Source organism: Mycteria americana, chromosome 1, assembly GCF_035582795.1.
Source record: "Mycteria americana isolate JAX WOST 10 ecotype Jacksonville Zoo and Gardens chromosome 1, USCA_MyAme_1.0, whole genome shotgun sequence".
NCBI classification, from domain to species: Eukaryota; Metazoa; Chordata; class Aves; order Ciconiiformes; family Ciconiidae; genus Mycteria; species Mycteria americana.
Genome location: NC_134365.1, coordinates 965272 through 984728, shown reverse-complemented (window position 1 = coordinate 984728; position 19457 = coordinate 965272). Strand labels below are relative to the sequence as shown.

Here is a 19457-nt window from a genome sequence, read left to right as displayed (position 1 = left end):
TGACCTCACCTCTCCACCTCTCCGCCTCTCTGCCTCTCCAGCTGGCTCTCCATCTCTCCATCTCTCCATCTCTCCATGTCTCTGTCTCCACCTCTCCACCTCTCCACTTCTCCATCTCTCCACGTCCCCATCTCTCCATCTCTCCATCTCTCCACCTCTCCATCTCTCCATGTCTCTGTCTCCACCTCCCCACCTCTCCACCTCTCCACTTCTCCATTTCTCCACCTTGCCATCTCTCCATGTCTCTGTCTCCACCTCTCCCCCTCTCCACCTCTCCACTTCTCCATCTCTCCACGTCCCCACCTCTCCACTTCTCCATCTCTCCATCTCTCCACCTCTCCATCTCTCCACCTCTCCATGTCTCTGTCTCCCCCTCTCCACCTCTCCACTTCATCTCTCCACATCCCCACCTCTCCACCTCTCCACCTCTCCACTTCTCCATCTCTCCACGTCCCCACCTCTCCACCTCTCCATCTCTCCATCTCTTCACCTCTCCATATCTCTGTCTCCACCTCTCCACTTCTCCACTTCTCCACCTCCCCACCTCTCCATCTCTCCACCTCTCCACCTCTCCATCTCTCCATCTCTCCATCTCTCCATCTCTCCACCTCTCCATATCTCTGTCTCCACCTCTCCACCTCTCCACCTCTCCACTTCTCCACCTCCCCACCTCTCCATCTCTCCACCTCTCCACTTCTCCATCTCTCCATCTCTCCACCTCCCCACCTCTCCACCTCGCCATCTCTCCACCTCTCCATCCTTCCACTCCTCCGCCTCCCCGTCTCTCCACCTCGCCATCTCCCCCACTCCCCACCTCTCCTCCCCTCGCCTCCCCGACTCGCCCCCCGCGCCCGCCCTGCCCCTTCCCCGCTGCCCGGTGCCGCTCCGGCCGCTGCGCCCGAGCCGCGCCGAGGACGCACCGCCCGCCGCCCGCCGCTCCCGCTTTCCCCGGGCCCGCGGGGCTCCGCCGGCCGCCCCGGGCTCCGGGCGGCTCCGCGGGCCCCTCCCGCCGCCGGGGCGGCGGCGGGGCCCGCTCTCCCCCGCCGCGCCGGCCCGTGCGCCGCGCCGCTCCCCCGCCCGCCGCCGGCGCGCCCGGCCCCGGTGCGCGCAGCCCCGGGGGGCCGCGCTCGGCGCTCCCGGGCCCGCGCGGCCCCGCGCCGCCCGCCGCCGTCCCCCCCCCGCCCCGCCCCGCCCGCCGCCCGGCTCGGCCCGGCCCGGCCCGGCCCGGTCAGCCGCCCCCGGGCCCCCCGCCGCGGGCCGAGCCCCGCGCCCCGCGCCCGGCGCCGCGTTACGCACGGGGCTCGCCCGGCCCGGGGGCTCCGCCGGGGCTCCCCGGCGGCCGGGGCGGAGCGGGGGGGCCCGGCCCCGGCTGCCGGCGCTCCCCGCGCCGCCGGCAGCCCGGCCCCGGCTCCCGCGGGCGGGCCCGGGGGGGGGGACGGCCGGGGCGCCCCGGGGGTGGCGGGGGGGCGGCGCGGCGGCTCGCCGGGGGCCGGGGCCGGGGCCGGGCCCCGCGGGGCCGTGGTTAATGTGTAATTCGGAGCATATGGTATTTTGCAAAGGCGGGCGGTTGTGCGCGGAGCGCGGGGGCCGGGAGCGGGGTGCTAATAACGCTCAATTACTCGCGGGGCCGGGCGCGGAGGGCCGCGGTGCAGGGCTCCTCGCTGGCTAATATTTGCTCTTCAAATATTTTACTTGAAAGGTTTACAACGTGTTTTTTATCTCCCAAGAGGGGGGCCATCTGTGCCGGGCCCTCGGGTTGCACAGCGGGGCAGTCCCCGCCGGTGCCCATCCACCCCGGGCCGCCTTCTATTTGTTCAACACCAAAAAAAAAAAAAAATTAAATAAATGTAATAAAACCGAATCTGGAGTTCGGATTGAATCCCAAGCGCTTTACCATCTGGCAGCTCTGGCTGTCCCTGTTTGCTTTGCGGGAGACGGCGGGAGCGAAGCCCCCCGGGGAGGCTCCGTCGGGGGTTACCGGGGATGCTCGGGGCGGCGGGATGCGGCGGGGCCTGTGCTGTCCACCGGGCGCTAGTGCTGAAATACCGGAGGCAACACCGGGCCCGACGCACTGCCCGGCCCGGGGGGCTCCGTCGGGGCTCGGGGCCGGCTCGGGGCCACCGGCCCCGAGCCGGCCCCGAGCCCCGACGGAGCCCCCCGGGCCGGGCGTGTGCTGGGCGCGGCCGCTCGTTTCCCCGTCGGGCCGCCCCTTCCTCCCCATCCTCCTCTTCCTCCTGCCCCGTGACATCACGGCCCCGCTCCCTCATCAGCCGCCCCGCACGACACCGGCACACGGCAGCACCCGCTCGGCTCCGAGGACGAGCCGGTTCAGCTCCTTCGTGGTTCCACAGGTACCCCCTCGCACCCCTGCTCTCAGTCCCGTGCATATAGACACGCGTGCGCAAATACACGCGCGTACACGCGCGCGCAGCGGCGCGGGCGCGTGCAAAAGCGCGCGCGCGCGTGTGCGCGGCCGGGCACGGGGAGAAAGGGGAGTGTGGGTGGACGTAGGTGCGCTCAGATGCGCGTGCGAGGCGTGGGTGCGCGTGGGCGGACATCCACCCGCGCTTGCACGCGCGGGGGGTGCAGCACGGGGCAAGCTCGGGCGCGGGAGGGCTGCTCTGGGGCCAGGGGGTTGTGATTTCTCGTCCTGTGCAGCCGCGGGAAGCAATTTCCAGTAGCAATTGGGCGGTGAAGGTGCCTTAACGCCGGGAAGGTTTTGGGCTTCCTCCAGGAATGATCCGCTCTGGTCTAGCCTAGTCGAGTCCCGGCTCTCTTCCTCCTCTCCTCGCCTCTGCGTGCTGCCCAAAGGCCAACTCACCACCCCTCCGAGATCCCTCAGCAGGACCCGAGCGGGACCGTGGGCTCACATCTCACTTGGCTTTCCCAGTGCATCCGTTTCTCCCTGGGGAAAGAAATCCCCGTGTCGCCTCCCAGCACAGCACAGGCCAAGCCCCCGGCTGGGGTAAAGCCGGGGAACGGCAGTGGGGGCTTTGCTGGCCCCCGAGGGGACACGCGTCCTCCCGGTACCGCTTGTTCCCTCCTTCCCGGAGCAGCCTGGTGTGCTTTGCCCCAGGGTGACCCATCCCTTTCCTGAAGAGAGGGAGATTGGGTGCTCCGCACGTTCGCTTTTCACCTGGGGGAAATCTGCCCAGTCGTCCCCGTCGTTGGATTTATTTTGCTTTTCTTGAATTTCACAGTCAGGGTCAGTGTCTCCAAACGACATTCTCAAGCTGCGCAGGGAAGCAGTGCCAAGGCTGCCGGGGGATTTGGGGACTGTGGCAGGGAAAGCCCCACGCTGGGGGTGTCCAGGAGTTTTCAGGGTGTTTCAGGTGAAATCCCGGGTTAACCAGGGGTGCAGCCAGGCTGCCCAGGCTTTGGCAAGGCAGCGGTGGCAGCAGCAGCCGTCGGTCTGCGTGGCACCTCTGTGGCTCAGCGTGCTGCTCATTAATTACCACGAGCGTCTCTGCCTGAGCAGACAGCAAGGGGAGCGGGGTTTTCCTTGAGAGAAGGGCTGGCACCAGCGTCCCTGTGGAAATGTCCCCTCTCCCCCGTTTCACGGGGCAGGGTGCTCCCCCGGCCCCCGCAGCACCCCTCGCTGATGCCTGGCGCTCGGAGCTGCGCTGCCTTTCCTCCCACTTCCACGGGGCTGAGACCTCCCGTGTCTCCGGTGACACCAGGGATGAGCCGGTGGTGACCGGCCCCTCCCGCCCGGGTTCGCGCCGGGGCCATCTCCTCCAGGAGGAATGGCTGCTCTCACCCCGTCGTGGTCCCAGGTGGTCTCAGAGGCACCACCGGGACTTGGCGAAGTGTCTCTCCGCAGGTGTCCTGCGGGACCCGCTGCCGTTGCGTTCCTGGCTGCCGGTAAATCCCCAGGGTGGGAGGAGGTGGCATTCACCCTGCAGACCCCGGGGAGCAGCGGGAGAGCTGTAGGGCAGGACGGGCCGGGCAGCAGGAACGTGGGGCAGCGCTCGCTCCGGGGCTGCTGGGTGCGGTGGTGGTGTCCCACAGCCGAGGCATCGGCGTCTAAATCCGCGGGGACGCCTTAGGTCGGGATCCGGAGCGAGGGAAGGTGCGTGGGGGGCAGACAGAAGTGCTGGGGAGGGGGAAAAGCGCAGGGGCTCTGGGAGCGTGTGGGCATGCGTGTGGGGAACCCCAGCCTTGATCTTCTGAGCTGGCAGAGGAGGTGGCAGAGCGGCGGAGCGTCTCCAGCCAAAGGAGGGGAGGCTCCTGTTAACCCGGTTATCGCTTGCCAGGCTCTCCTTGGCTGCGTTAGGCTCTCAGTGCTGCAAACCCAGCCCCACGCCATCGGCCGCAGCTGAGCCGCTCTGGATTTATAGCGGGGCAATGGGAGCACGGGGCCAGACCCTCCCTCTGAAATAAATACGCTGAGAGACAGCAACGCTGCCGGTGAGGACCCGAGGGGGAAGCGGTGATCCCGTGCACAGGCGCTTGTGCCTGGAGCCACTGGAGAGGCAGCAGGGAAGGGTTAAGCGGGTGATAAGCGGCCCATGAAGCAGCACGGAAGCTGTTGCGCACAAACCCAGAGCTCCCGATCCTGTCACCTCCCCTGCTCCTGCCACCTCCTGCCCCCTGTCCCCCCGATGCCCTGCGGGACCCCGGCGCTCAGCCGCGGCAGGGTGGGCACGGGGAAACCCTCCGTCCCCCGTGGCTCGTCCAAAGGAGTGCATGCAGGCGCTGGGACACGGCTCAGCCAAGCCAGCCCCGTTGCATGCCGGTGGCTGCTAGGTACAGGCAGCGCAGGCAGCGTTCCCAGCGTCTCCCCAGCCACTTCAGAGCCCGAGTGCCTCTTGCAGCCCTGTGAGCACTTTAAAGCCCGGGTCCCTTTGATCCGCTGCGCCTGGAGTGCAATGATTTCCCAAGCAGTCAGATGCTCTCAAGCGTTTCCATCCTCTGCTCGGTATTTCTGCCCTTGCTGCCCCTTCTTCTCGCAGGAGGGTGGGTGGGCAGGGGACGTGGCTGAGCCCTGGACACCGTCACTGATTTATCCGGCCTCACGACAGCAACCGTCTCCTCTTGGCAATTCCCAGGCACCGACAGCCCTGTGAAGCCTCCCCATGCAACACCGAGGTGAGCGATGCTGCTGCACCGGGGCGGCTCAGGGAGCGCGGTCCCGGCGTCCGCAGTCCTGGGGGAATCGGGGAGGTGCCGTGTCGGCCCCTGCTCCATCACACATGGGGCTGCTTTTCCCCCACGAAGCTTGCATTGGGTGCTGGTAGCTGATAGACCTGTGCCTCCGCAGAGTCCTCCCGGCCCCCCGATGATGCCCAGTGCTTCCCTGCCCCCCCAGCCTGTCACCCCCCGTTGCAGCTGCCTTCCCCTGCTGCCTCTGCCGGGAGGAACCTCCTTCTCCCCGTGCTCCTCCATGGGGTATTTTTTCTGCCGGCATCACCTGGGCTGGGCCCCCCGTTCCCTGCCTGCTTCTGCCGCACGCTGCCTGCACCCGCACCCCGGCAAACGAGCCCCGCGTTGCTCCAAGCTCCGAGTCCTCCTGCCCAGCCCCCTCCAAACCCCCACTCAATGCACAGGGGTCCCTGGCGCTGCCGGTCCTTCACCCTGCAAAGCCTCAGGCCCCGGTGCTCTCCCGGAGAGCCAGGGAGGGAAGGGCAGGCAGCGTCCCCGCTCACGGCAAGCCCCGTCCCCCATCACCGGCTGCCTGGCCTCTCCCCAGGGCCCAGCGGCGTGAACCAGCTGGGGGGTCTCTTCGTGAACGGCCGCCCCCTCCCCGCCTGCAAGAGGAAGAGGATCATCGAGCTGGCGGCATGCGGCGTCCGGACCTCGGACATCTCCCGCAGCCTCAAGGTGCGCCTGGGTCGGGGATTCTCCTCCAAATCCTTTTCCTGCTGAGCCTCTGCCCCAGCCGCCCCGTCCGCAGGTGTCCAACGGCTGCGTCAGCAAGATCCTGGGCCACTACTATCGGACGGGGGCCGTGGAGCCCAAGGCCATCGGGGGCAGCAAGCCCCGCATGGCCACCCCCGAGGTGGTGGCCAGGATCGCCCAGCTGAAGCTGGAGCAGCCCTCCCTCTTCGCCTGGGAGATCCGCCGGCAGCTGCACGCCGAGGGCGTCTGCGCCAGCAACAGGACCCCCAGCGTGAGTCCCTGCCGGGGAGAGCCGCGGGGGGCTGCGGGGACACCGGGGCCAGGCGCTGCACGGGGGTTGGACCCCACGGCTGGGGTGCCGCGGGGTGGGGCCCCTCGCTGGGGTGGGCGGGGGGCAACGGGGAGGATGCGCAGGGAAGGGCTCGGTGCTTGGCGAGACGGCGGAGGGAGAAGCAGGCGGGGAGGGGAAGGCAAACGGCTCCCTGCCAGCTAAAGCAGAGCCCCGCCGGCCATCCCCAGCAAGCCTGGCTGTTGTCTCGGATCTCGGGACGCTCGCGGTGGGTCTGTTACAAGTGCCGCTGGTCGGCAGAGACAATAAAATGCAATCTGCAGCGTCAGCGCGGAGAGCTGTACTTCCTAATGCCGGACCCACCCCTATAAATCTCACGGTCTCCAGCCCCGAGGTGCAGATTGCCTCACATCAAATATTGTTAGTCCACCGAAATTAAAGGGTTGCCTGTATCAACAAACAGCGGAGCAGATGGGCAAGGCCCCGGCACGGAGAATCCCTGGCACGTGCTCAGGCGTGGCTGCAGGAGAGCACCTCGGAGAGGAGCTTTGGGGCATCAGCCTCGATTCCTCCCCGCCTCGGTGCTGCCGAGCACGTCTCCGGCTCCTGCAGCGAGCGGAGGGATGCCCGCCGCAGGCGGGGGCTTTGCCCAGAGCCCCCTGCTCCCACCCTTGCGGGGCCCTGCACCCCCTGCCCGTGGCGCAGCCCCGTCTCTCCCTGCCCAGGTCTCCTCCATCAACCGGGTGCTGAGGAACCTGCCCAGCGACCTGCGGCTGGCGGCCGAGCGGGGTTTTGCGAGGGACCCGCTGCCACGGGGTGAGCCTTGCTGGGGGTGACGTCCCGGGGAGCAGGGGCTGGGAGTGGGTGCACCCCATGGGAGAGACCTGCTCCGAGCGGGCAGAGAGCTCCTGCCACCACCGGCCTCCCGGCCGCACGCACACCCACCTGTGCGTGCACACGCGCGTGCACCCACCCACACACACGTGCATGCACACAGCTCCTCCGCACACTCCTGCACCGACCCTGTGCCCCCAAAGCAAAGGGGCTCGTCGGCCCGCCCTGACCCTTCCCAGCCCCTTCCGGGGAGCCCCCAGGGCTGGGCTCCCCCCACTTTCTGCCTTTCTGTCCCTGCAGTGTCCCCTCTCGCCGCCCCCTCCGCCCCGCATCCCCTGGGCTGCCGCTCACCTGCCGAAGCCGGTGCCACCGTCTCCCCGGGGACCCAGCACCCTCCACGGGGCTCCATGTCCGGCCGGCGGCTCCCGCTGAGCACCCGGCACAGGAACAGGACGGTCTTCTCCAGCCAGCAGTCGGAGGCCCTGGAGAAAGGTGCGGCTCCCACGGGACGCTGGCCGAGGCCGGGGCATTCAGCGTGCCTGCCCCGAGCTGCCGCAGGGTGCCAGGATGGAGCAGGGCCGTTCCCAGGGGAGGGCATTGCCGCTTTCTGGATGGGCTCCTGCCCCTTTGAATGGCACGGCCATCGCTGAGGGGCCCCAAACCGCTCCGAATTGCGGGCGCCGGCGCCCGGCGATGGACCGTCTGCAGCCACGCATCCCGGCGTCGCCCACCAAGGCGCCGGGAAGGTGGCTGCGCTGGGCAGGCTGATCTCACCCCAGTCCCCCTTGCAGAGTTTCAGAGGGGACACTACCCGGACACTGTCACCCGGGAGAGACTGGCCGCAGCCACCCAGCTGCCCGACACAACCATCAGGGTAAGAGACCTGCCACGCCGCCGCTCTCCGGCCGGGAGCACGCCTGGCCTGATCCTGCCGGCCACGGCATCCCAGCCGGGGCGCTGGGCTCGGGGCTGCCCAGCCTGCCAGCATGGGGGGGACAGGCCCCCCCCGGCATGCAGGGACGTCTCCAAACCGTGACACTACTGCTGGCGGTGGCGGCAGAGGTGGGAACGGGCTCAGGCGGGCGGCGTGCGTGCAGCGGACAAGGTGGGGGTGACCCCCGAGAGCAGGTTTCGTCCCCAGCTCAGGGGTCTCTACCCGCTGGTGGCTGGGCACCGGCAGGAGCGGGGCAGGGCTGGCTCCGTCGGGACGTGCCAGTCTCTCGTGCTGCCGGGGCACGGCCGGGGCGAGGGGCGCGGGACCCCCAGGGCTCTCCTCAGCAGTGGCCCCTGTGCCCGGCACCTCTGTCAGAGGCAACGCGCTCCTGTGCTGCACAGCCACGGGCGGCTGCGTGCCCTGTCCCAGTGCAGCCACCGCTCCGGCCCTGCTCCCGGCCTCTGCCGTCCCCGGCTCGGCCCTGCCGTGGGGCCGGCACAGGGCCTGGGAGGTTGTGGGGACACTGCTGCACCCCAGGACGGTGCCACGGGGCAGGGGTGCAGGGGCGGACAGCACAGCGCTGCAGAGCCGTGGCACGCTGCACGGCACGCTGCACGGCACCCTGCATGGCACGCTCCGTGGCACGCACCATGGCACGCTCCATGGCACGCTCCCTGGCACGCACCCCTCAAACACGCATCCAGGGCACACTCGGTAGCGCCAGGCAGACATCCCTGTGCTGCTGGCAAACCTTCACGGGCTCGTGGCAGCCCCTTCCCCTCCCAGCCACAGACCATCGCCCGCCGCCTCGGTGCCCCAGGTAGTGACAGCAGCGAGTCCCCCCCTCCGGCAGGGCAGGGCTGGCCGTGCACGGGGTCACCCCACGCTGCGGCGAGGCGCACGTATGCACACACGTCTCCCATGCCCTGTGCTGGAGAAGCGCCTCGGAGCCCGGCATGTGCTTGCAGCCCGACAGGGTGGGGAAGACGCAGGATCAGACCCCTTCCTCTGCCCGTGCCCGTGCCCGTGCCCGTGCCCGGGGGCGTGTGAAGAGCCTGTGTCCCGGGGGGAAGAGCGGTGCCGAGGAGCCGGAGCGCTGCCCGGTACGCGGGTGCCGCGAGGCGGGGGGCGGCAGCCTCAGCCCCTTCCCTCCTCCCCAGGTCTGGTTCTCAAACCGACGAGCGAAATGGAGACGCGAGGCCAAGCAGAAGCTGGAGGCTGGCGGTGCAGGTGACAGCCCCGGGGTGCAGGGGACAGGATGGGGTCCAGGGGCCACCCTGGGAGGGAGCGCGGCTGAAATTTGGCACCGAGCGCTGGGATGCCTGGGTTCAGTTCTCCAAAATCAGGGCTGGGGAGCAGCGTGGTCTCGAGCCGGCGCGCTGCCCTCCCCACCTCTCCCCGCACAGGCTCCTGGTGCGACTGGATGCTGCCCCGTGGGGCGGCTGTGGCTGCTTTCCTCCCCCACTCCGCGACAGCCGCCGGCTCTGCACAGGTAGGAGATGGCCGGGGGTGATGGGGAGGCCTCGCCGGCACCCCGTCCGGCTCCGGGCCCCCTCTGGAGCCTGCGCTCCCATTGCCCAGCCATTGCCCAGCCGCTCTGAGCTCTCTGGGTGCTGCCCTCCCCAGGGAGCTGTTTCCGGAGCCGCCCCAGAGGGTGACACTTTGCAGGTCCCCTCTGGGGTGGCCCGGTCCCGATGCCACCCCACAGATGCCCCGTGCCATCCTGCTCTCTGTTCCCTGCACAGCACCTCCCGGCCGCCCCCGCCAGCTCGCCGCAGCCCCTCTGCGGTCACGGTCACGGTCACGGTCACAGCCATGGCCTCACCGCCTACCCCGGTACCCCAGCCCCGCTGCACCTCTGCACCTCCGGCCCCTGCGCCTGGGACGACGCTTGCTGCGGTAAAAGGGCTGGGAGGGGGGCTGGGACCCCCGGGCACGGCCAGGGTGGGAGCCGGTGGCGGGGTGCGGGACCCCGCAGGGTGCTGGAGCGTGCGGGGAGCCGGTCCCCCTCCCCAGCTGGCCCCGGCCCTGCAGCAACGGGGGGGTGGTTGCTGCGGGGTGGGTGTCCCCAGCCCCATGGCAGAGCAGGGCTGGGGGCGAGGGCGATGGTCCCCAGCCCCATGCGCTGCCTGAGCCCCGTTTCCATCCCGCAGGCCTGGCCCCCGGCAGCAGCCCCCCTCCGGCTCCATGGCAGCCCCTGGAGGGCCCCCCCTTCGCCCTGCTGCCCCCCCCGGCTCACCTGCACCCCACTGCCAGCCTGCTGCCCGGACCCCCCCTGAGCCCCCCGGCACCACCGCTCCACGCCAGCTTGCCGGAGCCCCTCGCCCGCCTCCACGCGCCGGGGTGCCCCTGGCTCTGAGGGTCCCTGGTGAGGCGGGGAGCCCCCCCACACCCTCCGGTGCAGTGAGTCGAGGATGTCCGTGCATGGGCGCGTGCCGGTGACAGCCGGGCCACCGTCACCTCACCGCCTGCCCCCTCCAAACCGGGATTCCCCATCGCCCTCCTGGGAGCTCAGCCCCGCGGGGTCCAGCGGGACAGAGGGGGTGGGTGCTCGGGAGAAAGCGTCCTGCCGTGCCAAACCCTTGCGGGCACATGGGGGGATGAGTGTGCCCCTTCCCGGCTGGGCGAGGGGTTTATCCCGGTGCCGCCGGCTGCGGCACAGCCCTGCCAGCCTGCAGAGCCGTAACTTGTCCTGCAAGGCTTTGCGTGGGACCATGCCTTGCAGCTCACCCAGGAGCTGCCGGACGGCCAGCGGACCGTTGTCGGCCCTGCAGGGTCCCCACAGCCACCCCATGCACTCCTCACGCTTCTCCTGGGCCGCCCCCATCTCCCGTGGCACCCCCCCAACCCGTCCCGCAGACCCTGCGGCCCCCCCTCCCCTCTCCCCTGCCCCGGACCCCCTCTGATCCCAGCCGGTGTTTTCAGCCTGGCTCCGACCGGGGCACAGCGTGGCCGGGACAGCCCCCGGCAGCTCCCCAAACCGCACGCCCGCAGTGGGGTGATGCCCGCCTGCACCCGTCCCAGCGCGCGTTTTGCCACCCCAAGGCAGGAAAGCTTCATGCCGGGCTCTGCCTGGCCACCGGCCTCTTCCTCAGCAGCCGTGGGCGGCTTGTGGGGACCAGGACCGTAAGCAGATCCCTGGGGCTGTGCTTGGGGTCAGGCAGTGGGAGCCGAGCGCCTCGGGAGCCCCTCGTCACGCCGGAGCATTTGTCACCATCCCCAGTGCTGTGTCCCTGCCCCAGCCCCTGGGACGCAGCAGAAGGTGGACAGCGTCACCGCCCCGCTCCGCTGCTGCATCCCCCGATTAGCATCCCTCCGTCCACTCCAAGCTTTCCCCCTCCTATTTACGACACCGTCAAATTACCCCGGGAAAAGTTAATTAACTGCGTGAGGAGGGATAGTCAACGCCCACGCTCCCATCCATGCTGCCGCGAGCGCCGAGGCACGACACCACCGCAACAGGCACCGGCTTCTGCCCGGGCGCCGGGGCAGCACCGGTGAGGAGGGCCGGGGCTGGGCCCCAAGCAGACGCTGCCTGGCCCCCCGAGGCAGCCAGCCGGAGCGGCCCCCAAGTCCCTCGTCCCTGCAGAGCCCCCGCGTCCCCGCTGCCGACGCGGGGTGCGTCACTGCCGCGAGCGCCTCTGCTCCGGGTGCCGGGGTGCTGCTCGGAGAGGGGTGCGCGGGAGGATGCGGAGCAGCGGGGGCGGCAGCGGGGGAGCCCGGCCAGGGACCCCTTCTCCTGCCTGCCAGGCTCACGCTGCATCCCTGCCGCAGCGCCGCGAATCACCGGCTCCCGAGCGGGGGCTGGTGGAAACAGGGGACACCCCGCTGTTAAATGGGGACCTTTCCTGGCACCTCCGGAGAAACCTCTAGCCCCAAGGGAGCTCTCCTAACCGGAAAGCCGGGGAGTCTCCGGAGCCGGGGAACAGGGGCTGTGCGGGATGGGGAAGCAGGAAAAAACTCGCTGTGGCTGTTGTGCCCCCCTGGCAATCGCCCGTGGCTGCTGACGAGCCCCCAAGCTGCGGTATCGCTTCAGCAGACCCCGGTACGGAGACAGGAGGTCGGCGGGCAGGACCCCGCGGCACAGCCAGGACCCGCTCCAGCCGTCCCGGGTCCCACACTGGTCCCTCCGCCGTGAGCTTGCAGGGCCCACAGGCCCCGGCCGCGCGGCAGATCCTTGATCTAAATAAAAAGTTTTGGGTTTCTGTTTGTTTAGAAATGGAATTTGACGGTGGAGCCAGGGTAAAGGCGCCCATCGCTGGCGCAGAGCGCTGCTGCAGGCTGAAGAAACGGTTTTACGCGAAGGAAAATGATTGCTGCCTTCAGCCGAAGGAAACCGGCTGGGGGGGGCTCAGCCCCAGCTGGGGGCTTTCCCCATTTGCGGGGTCTGGACGGGGACGCTGTGCAGCCATCACCGTCCCCACGCGCCCACGGCCCCCGGGCACACGGGGGGCCCACGGCCCCTTCCAGAGCACACCGCTCTGAGGGCAGCCGGGGCAGCCCCGGGGGGGGGGCTCTCTCCCCCAGGACAACGTCAGGCTCCAGCTTAGTTTGTGTCTTTTTAAGCAAGAAAAAAAGTAATTTCTATAAGAGAAAAGTGTTCTACAGGTTTCTCTAAGTGAAAAGACCATCCCAGGAGTACGCAGCCGTGTCACCCCGATTGTTCGGTCTTGGGGGACGCTGACGGCGTCTCTGAGGACGCCACTGAAGGCTTTTGCTCATCTGCACCCACGATGCAGCGGCTGCACCAGCTCCAGCCCCGTCTTGGCCGTCTGTCTGTCCTGGCTACCCGGCTGAGCTGTGGCAGCATCCCAGGACCGGGGCAGCACGCTGCTGCCCATGGAGAAGCGGGCTGAGACCTGCCAAACTCATGGCATGTATTACTGACCAGCTTATGGGGAAAGCCTTACGGGAATGGGGACATCTCCGATGTCTGAGCACTCATAAGATGGAGGTGAGCAAGGATGCCCTGGGCCACCCCGAGCCCCTGGCACCCTCGGGCTGCAGTTCCACCGAGCGGCTCCCTCTGCCCCCGTGCGATGCCGTGGGCTGCCGAGCACCCAGCACAGCCGGGGCTGCGAACGGCCGGCACAGCCCCACGACACGCAGGGAGCCCACGGCAGTGGGATTTCAACCCTATTCAGCCCCAGGGACAGGGACGGGGACAGGATGGGCGGCACTGCCGCGACAGCGGCAGGCCGGGACTGTGCGCCGCAGCCGCCACCGTGCCCCAGCGATACACGAAGCTGCAGCCGCTCCCTGCCGCGGCTGGGCGGTGGGAGGCTGTGGAACGTCCGCTCGAGTCCGGGACCTCCAAGTGCTCCACGGCCGCTCCGAAGGAGCCTTTTCCTTCCAGAAACGTGGAGTGACTCGGCCGGGTTTGGGTGTATTTTTCAGGGGCTGCGGGAGGCCGGCTGCCGCGGTCACCGGCACCCATGCCCTGCGGCACCGCTCAGTGGCAGAGCCGCGATTCATACCCAGCCCTTCAAAACCATTTAAAACCAAAATTGCTGGACCCGCTAGAAGAGACCTCAGCAAGGGCCGGCGGCCGGCGTGGGACGCTGCTGCCGACGTCCCCGTTCACAGGGTGTAGGACCTCGTTCGCAGGGGCCGGCCGGGCGGGCGGGTCTGCCGGCGCCCTCCTGGGGCACCCGAAATGCTGCGGGGAGCTGCGGGGAGCCAGCCCTCGGGGTGCCTTGCCGCGGGGAGGGGGTGCAGGGCGGGACCCCCCCAGCCCTTCAGCAGCTCATAGGAAGGCGCCGTCCCACAGAGCCCTCACCGGCAGCCGTGGTGTGGTGGGGGGCTCCTTCCCCGGCTCGGGGTGCAGCTCACCCCCCCTGCCCTTTGCTGTGACCGTGCAACGCCCTGGGCACAGGCAAGTTTTGCAAACCCCTCCTGGAGAAGCAAGCGGGCAGCAAGCTCTCCTGCCCCTTCTCCTGCCTCCGGGCTCCTGCAGCACCGACAGCGCCGAGCGAAGCGGGGACCTCAGCGTGGCCAAGGGGACGTGTCATGGCCACACCGCTGGAGGAGAGGGCACGGCCGGGCACCCGCCGGTGGCCGGGGCCGTGGGGAACTGGCAGCGCCGGAAGCGGCCAGGGCAGAGCAGGCAGCAAACCGGCAGGGCTGCAAAATGCGTCACAGCACGTGCGCTCCTGGGCTGCCGGCTTGGAGGTGGCAGCGGTCGGGTGCCAAAGGGACGCCCCACCGCCTTAGAGCTGGCATTTTCAGGGCATTTCATCTCGGCCTGAGGGTGATGGCCGGGCCAGGCTGGAGGAACTGGTGCTAAATGGGGCATTAAATTATTCGCAATGAGTGGCTGTCCTTTTGTTCCCCTGCTCTCCGAGAGCGGGGCGAGCAGGGCTCCAGCCCCGCAGTCCACCGCGCTGCCGGGCGCAGGGGGGTTGCGCGTGTCGGACACAGAGCCGAGTCCCCCCGGGCTGCTGCTCCGGGCTGTCCCCAGGGAGACGGGGGCACACAGCTGTCCCCAGTGCCGGCAGGACCGTCCGTGACCCAGGGGAGGGACCCTGGCACCCCCCGTCCCATCCTGTCCCCCCGCTTTTCTCCACCAAAGGCAACAACCTGCATCAGCTCCGGTGGCAGAGTCGGGGCTCTGGGGCAGCAGCGACGAGCCCTGGGAACCCGCGAGCTCTGCCCCCGGGCTCCGGCTGCCCCGAGGGAAGGGGCGTGCAGAGGGCCAGCCCCAAGTCTGCCACCAAGGGGGGGTGGGTCTGGGTCCCCCCTTCCCCTCGGCTCCCCGGGCTGCAAAAGGACCCGGCTCCCTGCCCCGGCCCCCGCTGTCCCCCCGCTCCCAGGCCAGGCTGGGAGAAGCCCCCCAGCAGGATGGGTGCTGGTGCACCGAGCACCCACCCGGGCCGTTCCAGGGGGACAGCCAGGACAACCCCGCAGGGACAGCCTGGGGGGCACAGCCAGCGCACGGCTCAGCTCCGTGCAGGGAGCGTGTTTTTGCAGGGCACGCAGCTTGCCGGCGCACCTTGCTGGGAGACCCCCCCGGCCCCAGCCCGGCGCGGCCCTGCCGCGGCCAGGCCCCACGGGATGCTCCGTGCCCGTTGCCTCCCGCCGGCCACCCCTGGGCTTTTTGGAGGCAGCCCCCAGGACGAGCCTGCTCCCCCTTCTCCCAGCGCCCGCGGCTCAGCCCCTCGCTGCCAGAGCGCGGCCGCCGTTGGGTTTGGCTTTGCCCAGTCCCACTAATTACAACCCAATTAGCACTCCTGCAGCACACGGCCCGAGCTGACCCCGCAGGGCTTTCCCCGGGGTGGCCCCAGCCCCTCGGGGCTGGTAGCCAGCACCGTGAGGAGGCAGCGCCGACCCCAACAGCACCCCGGGGCAGCTATAAAGCAGGTCAGACCCCCTCCTGGCACCAGGGGACGAGGACACGAGCTTGCAAACGCGCCTCAGAGTCTCTGCCCACCTCCTCTGTGTCCCAGCATAGCGCACGCAGGGTTTTATTAAGGCCCAGAGCCCCGTGCCAAATGCTCGTGGAAGATGCACGTCGGGGAGCGAGGTTCTAAGGCAGCACTCGCAGCCAGCCAGAAATGCGCCGGGCACAGGGTACAAAGTGGTGGTGTTTAATTACTCGATATACAACAGCACGTTACGCAGCCATACGCCCCCTCCCCGAGAGAAAGAGAACTATAAAGTTTATCGAAGGATAAAAAGGAGGATCCTTCCTGTCCCGCAGCGGCAGGGCTGCCTCCCAGCCAAGCTCAGACCCCACCGCCGGCTCCGGGCGAGGAGCAGGGACACTTGGGGACACGCCACCCCGGCAGGTCCGGGCAAGCTCTCGCAGACGGCACATGCAGGTGGGGAGGGTGGCCAGCACGCAGCACTGCCGGGGCGAAGGCAGGACGCTGCGAAGTGGAGCTGCCCGAAGAGTCCTTGAGGTTCAAGTCCTACCAGAGAAACACACAGAGACGAGGCCACGCTGGGGAGAAAGGAAAAACACCCCCCCCCCAAATAAAACAAAGAAAACCAAACAAAACAGCAGTTGGAAGAGACGTCCCCGGCTCATCCGGTCCCTGTGCCGCCGGCCCAGCTAGCGCTTGGAGAGCTCATGCGATAGCCAGTCCAGCCCGTCGTAGAGCCCCGTGCCCTGGGTCGCACACGTTGCCTGCACGTACCACTGCAAAACAGAGGGAGACGGAGAAAAGGGCTTCGGGCTCTGCAGATCGCCAGCCCGGTGCTCCCCGGGAGCAGCCCTGCGGCCCCACGGGTCCCTGCCGCAGGGACAAGGGACAGGGACGGCACCCTGGCCACTCACGGTCCTGCTGCGCAGCGTCTGCAGCCCCAGCTTGTCGGTCAGCTCGCTCACCGCCATGGCGTTGGGCATGTCCTGCTTGTTGGCGAACACCAGCAAGACGGCGTCCCGCAGCTCGTCCTCCTGCAGCTGTGGAGAGAGCGGGGACGGCTGAGCCGGGTGCTGCCGGAGGGCGGCTCTCGGTGAGCCCTCAGTGAGCCTCCGCAGCGCCGGCACCCCGGCAAGCGAGAGCCGGCTTGGACAGACCCAAAGAGCCGGTATCTCGGCTGCCCTCCTGCCCCCATCGTTGCCCGAGGTCTCAGTGGCACCGGGACGCTCTTCCAGAAGCGCCCGTGCCCTTCACAGAGGGGACACCCATGTTGGAGCGTGGGGCTGGGGGGGGGGCGCAGCGACTGCCGTGGGGGCAACACAAGAGAGCGGGCACGACGCTCTCCGAACAACGGCAAGCAGGCAGCAGGCATCTGCCCGTCCCTCCTCCCCGCCCTCAGCTGCGACACGCTCCGCTCTGCGCCAGCTTCCCTCCCCAGGGACGCTCTGCTCCCCGCAGGCAGCCGTGCCAAGGAGTAAACGACCCCCACCTCGCAGGCTGCCTTTCGGACGTTGTCTCTGGACGCTGCCTCCCCTCCCTGAGTGCCCTGGGCGCTCGGCTAGCAAAGCCCTGACTAAGCGAAGCCTAGAACTGAGGGGTTTTGGCCGTTTTCCCCTCGCGATTGCTGCTGATCCCTGCAGGTCCAGCCTCTGCCCGGCAGACGAGTCGCTGTCAGGCCCCCAAGCCGCTCTCTGGACGGACGCCCCTGGCTCCGCGTCGTGGCAGAGCCGAGCCGGGTCTCATCTCGCACCCACCCAGGCGCTGCTGCGGAGCTGGGCAGCGGGAGGAGGGCTGGGGGACGGCCGCCTCCCTGCCAGACCGAATCCCCCCCATCGCTCACCATCTTCTGCAGCTCGTCAGCAGACTCCTGCACTCGCTCTCGGTCGTTGCTGTCCACCACAAAGATGAGACCCTGCGGGAGAAACCAGGCTGCAGCGGGCAGCTTGCGCAGAGAAGAGGGGGACAACCCAGGTGGGCTGCAGGCACCCCCGACCAAGGGGGAGAGCGGCCCCTCTGCCCACCCGGGCCCCTCCATGCATCCCCCGCAGAGCCGAGCACGCTGGGGAGGGTGCTGCTCCCCTCGCCCCTCGCCTGCTCCTCCGCCGGACCCCTCCGCCTCGCTCCCCTCCCATGGGGTGATGGGGCAAACACCCACACGAGGTCCCAGGGCTCCCAGCTGGGCCACCGCAGCGGGGACCGGGACGCGTTCCCTGCCGCCACTCACGTGCCCCGCTCAGGCAGGATCAGGCCACAAGCCCCAGGGAACCCCGGGCCAGCCCCGCCGCAGCTGATGAAGTTTCTCCCAGCCCCGCGTACCTGCGTGTTTTGGAAGTAGTGCCTCCAGAGGGGTCGGATTTTGTCCTGGCCGCCCACGTCCCAGACGGTGAAGCAAATGTTCTTGTACTCCACCGTCTCCACGTTGAACCCTGCAGGGGGGCAGGAGGGGCACGGGGAGAGGGTACAGCTGAGGAGAGCCTGGCTCCATCTTCTTCACTCCCCCGGGAGGGATCTACACACACGGATGAGATCCCCCCGAGACATCTTTTCTCCAGGCTGAGCAGCCCCAGCTCTCCCAGCCTCTCCCCGTATGAGAGATGCTCCAGTCCCCTCATCGTCATCGTGGCTCTGCGCCGGACTTGCTCCAGTATGTCCCTGTCTCTCCTGCACCGGGGACCCACGCACCGGACCCAGCACCCCGAGTTGTCTCAGCAGAGCTGAGCAGAGGGGCAGGAGCTCCTCTCCCGACCCACTCGCAGTGCTCTGCCCAGAGCAGCCCAGGGTCTGGTGGCCCCAAGCCACAAGGGCACGTGCCTGGTGCTTGCTCAGGTGGCTTCCTGCCAGGACCTTCTCTCCCCAGAGCTGCTCTCCAACGGGTACCAGTGCCTGGGGTTGTTCCTCTCCAAGGGCAGGACTTGGCGTGCCCCTGCTTGAACTCCATCAGGTTCCTCTGCTCATTTCTCCAGCCTGCCCAGATCCCCCCGGGCGGCAGCGCGACCCTCCGGTGTATAACCACTCCTCCTAGCTCGGGACCGTCCGCAAGCTTGCCGAGGGTGCTCTCTCCCCATCACCCGGGTCGCTAATGAAGATGTTCAGCAGCAGCGGTACACCACGGGTGACCAGCCTCCCTGACCCCTCCGCTCAGCCCGTTCCCAGTCCATTCCATCGGCTTGTGGGAGATGCTACGGGAGACAGCGCTGAGCCCCCCGCCGAAGGCTTTGCACCCAGGATCTGGCAGGACAGCAGCCGGCCCGGGCAGACCGGACCCACGCGGGCCGAGCGACCTCCTGCCCACGAAAGCACCGTTGCGCTCTCCGGACCAGAGCCAGACCACGCCGGCGTAACAGCTCCGGCTCCACGTTCGGCACCGCGGGGCAGGCGGAGGGCAGCAAACCAGGGCGGCAAATTCGGGTTCGCACCCGCTGCGCTGCGCAGGTTGGGGCGGGTGGGCCGTGCCGATGCCCGTGTGGGGACCGCAAGGGGCATTTTGGGGTGCGAGCCAGGATCCCCGCCGGACACCACCCAGCCAGGCACGGGATAACGGGAGGGTAACGGCCGGGCGGCCGGGGCACCGGGGTGTCGTGCGGCACATCTCACCCCACGCAGCCCTCAGCTGCTCGGGGTGCACCAGGGCTCGGCCCGGGGGACCCACGGGAAAGCGGTACGCGGGTGGGCGGCACGGCCTGCAGGATGTGGCAGGGGGGCCGTGCCCGGTGCCGCTGTCGGAGGCAGGGTGGGGGGCCCTGCCCGGTACCCGGCGCTCGATGCGGGCCCTGCCCGGTGCCGGGGCACTCACCGATGGTGGGGATGGTGGTGACGATCTCACCCAGCTTCAGCTTGTAGAGGATGGTTGTCTTGCCGGCGGCGTCCAGCCCCACTGCAACGAAGAGGCGGTGTCACCGGCGCCGGTACCGGTACGTGCCCGGGCCCCATCCCCATCCCCATCCCCATCCCCATCCCCATCCCCATCCCCCGCCCGGCCCTGCTCCGCCGCCCCCGCGCTCACCCATCAGGATCCGCATCTGCTTCTTGCCGAAGATGCGGGAGAAGATGGCGGAGACCGTGAGGCCCATGGCGGCGGCGGCGGGAGGGTCGGGTCGGGTCGGGACGGGCCGGGCCGGCCGCGCTGCCACCCCGCTGCCTCCGCGCTCCGCCGCGCCGCAGGCCCCGCCCCGCGCACCGGGCCCCGCCCCCGCGC

At 69.0% G+C, this 19457-nt stretch overlaps 1 protein-coding gene across 1 annotated transcript; it reads right to left on the bottom strand.

Annotated features, from left to right (window-relative positions):
• Positions 1-15463: 15463 nt before the first annotated feature.
• ARF5 (ARF GTPase 5) lies at positions 15464-19399 on the bottom strand. The gene is made up of 6 exons (XM_075506119.1): positions 19266-19399; positions 19056-19136; positions 17579-17688; positions 17103-17174; positions 16177-16302; positions 15464-16038 (listed from the first exon to the last, which is right to left on the bottom strand). Exons 1-6 carry the CDS (start codon positions 19330-19332, stop codon positions 15952-15954), a joined length of 543 nt encoding a protein of 180 aa, XP_075362234.1. The 5' UTR covers positions 19333-19399; the 3' UTR covers positions 15464-15951.
• Positions 19400-19457: the final 58 nt, after the last annotated feature.

Bases quoted from the DNA above. Each gene is read 5' to 3' on its own strand.
- ARF5 (XM_075506119.1), bottom strand. From the start codon at position 19,332: ATGGGCCTCACGGTCTCCGCCATCTTCTCCCGCATCTTCGGCAAGAAG. The intron at 16,303-17,102 runs GTGAGCGATGGG...CTCTCTCCACAG, and splicing joins CTGACGAGCTGCAGAAGATG to CTGCAGGAGGACGAGCTGCG. The intron at 16,039-16,176 runs GTGAGTGGCCAG...TCTGTTTTGCAG, and splicing joins AGACGCTGCGCAGCAGGACC to TGGTACGTGCAGGCAACGTG.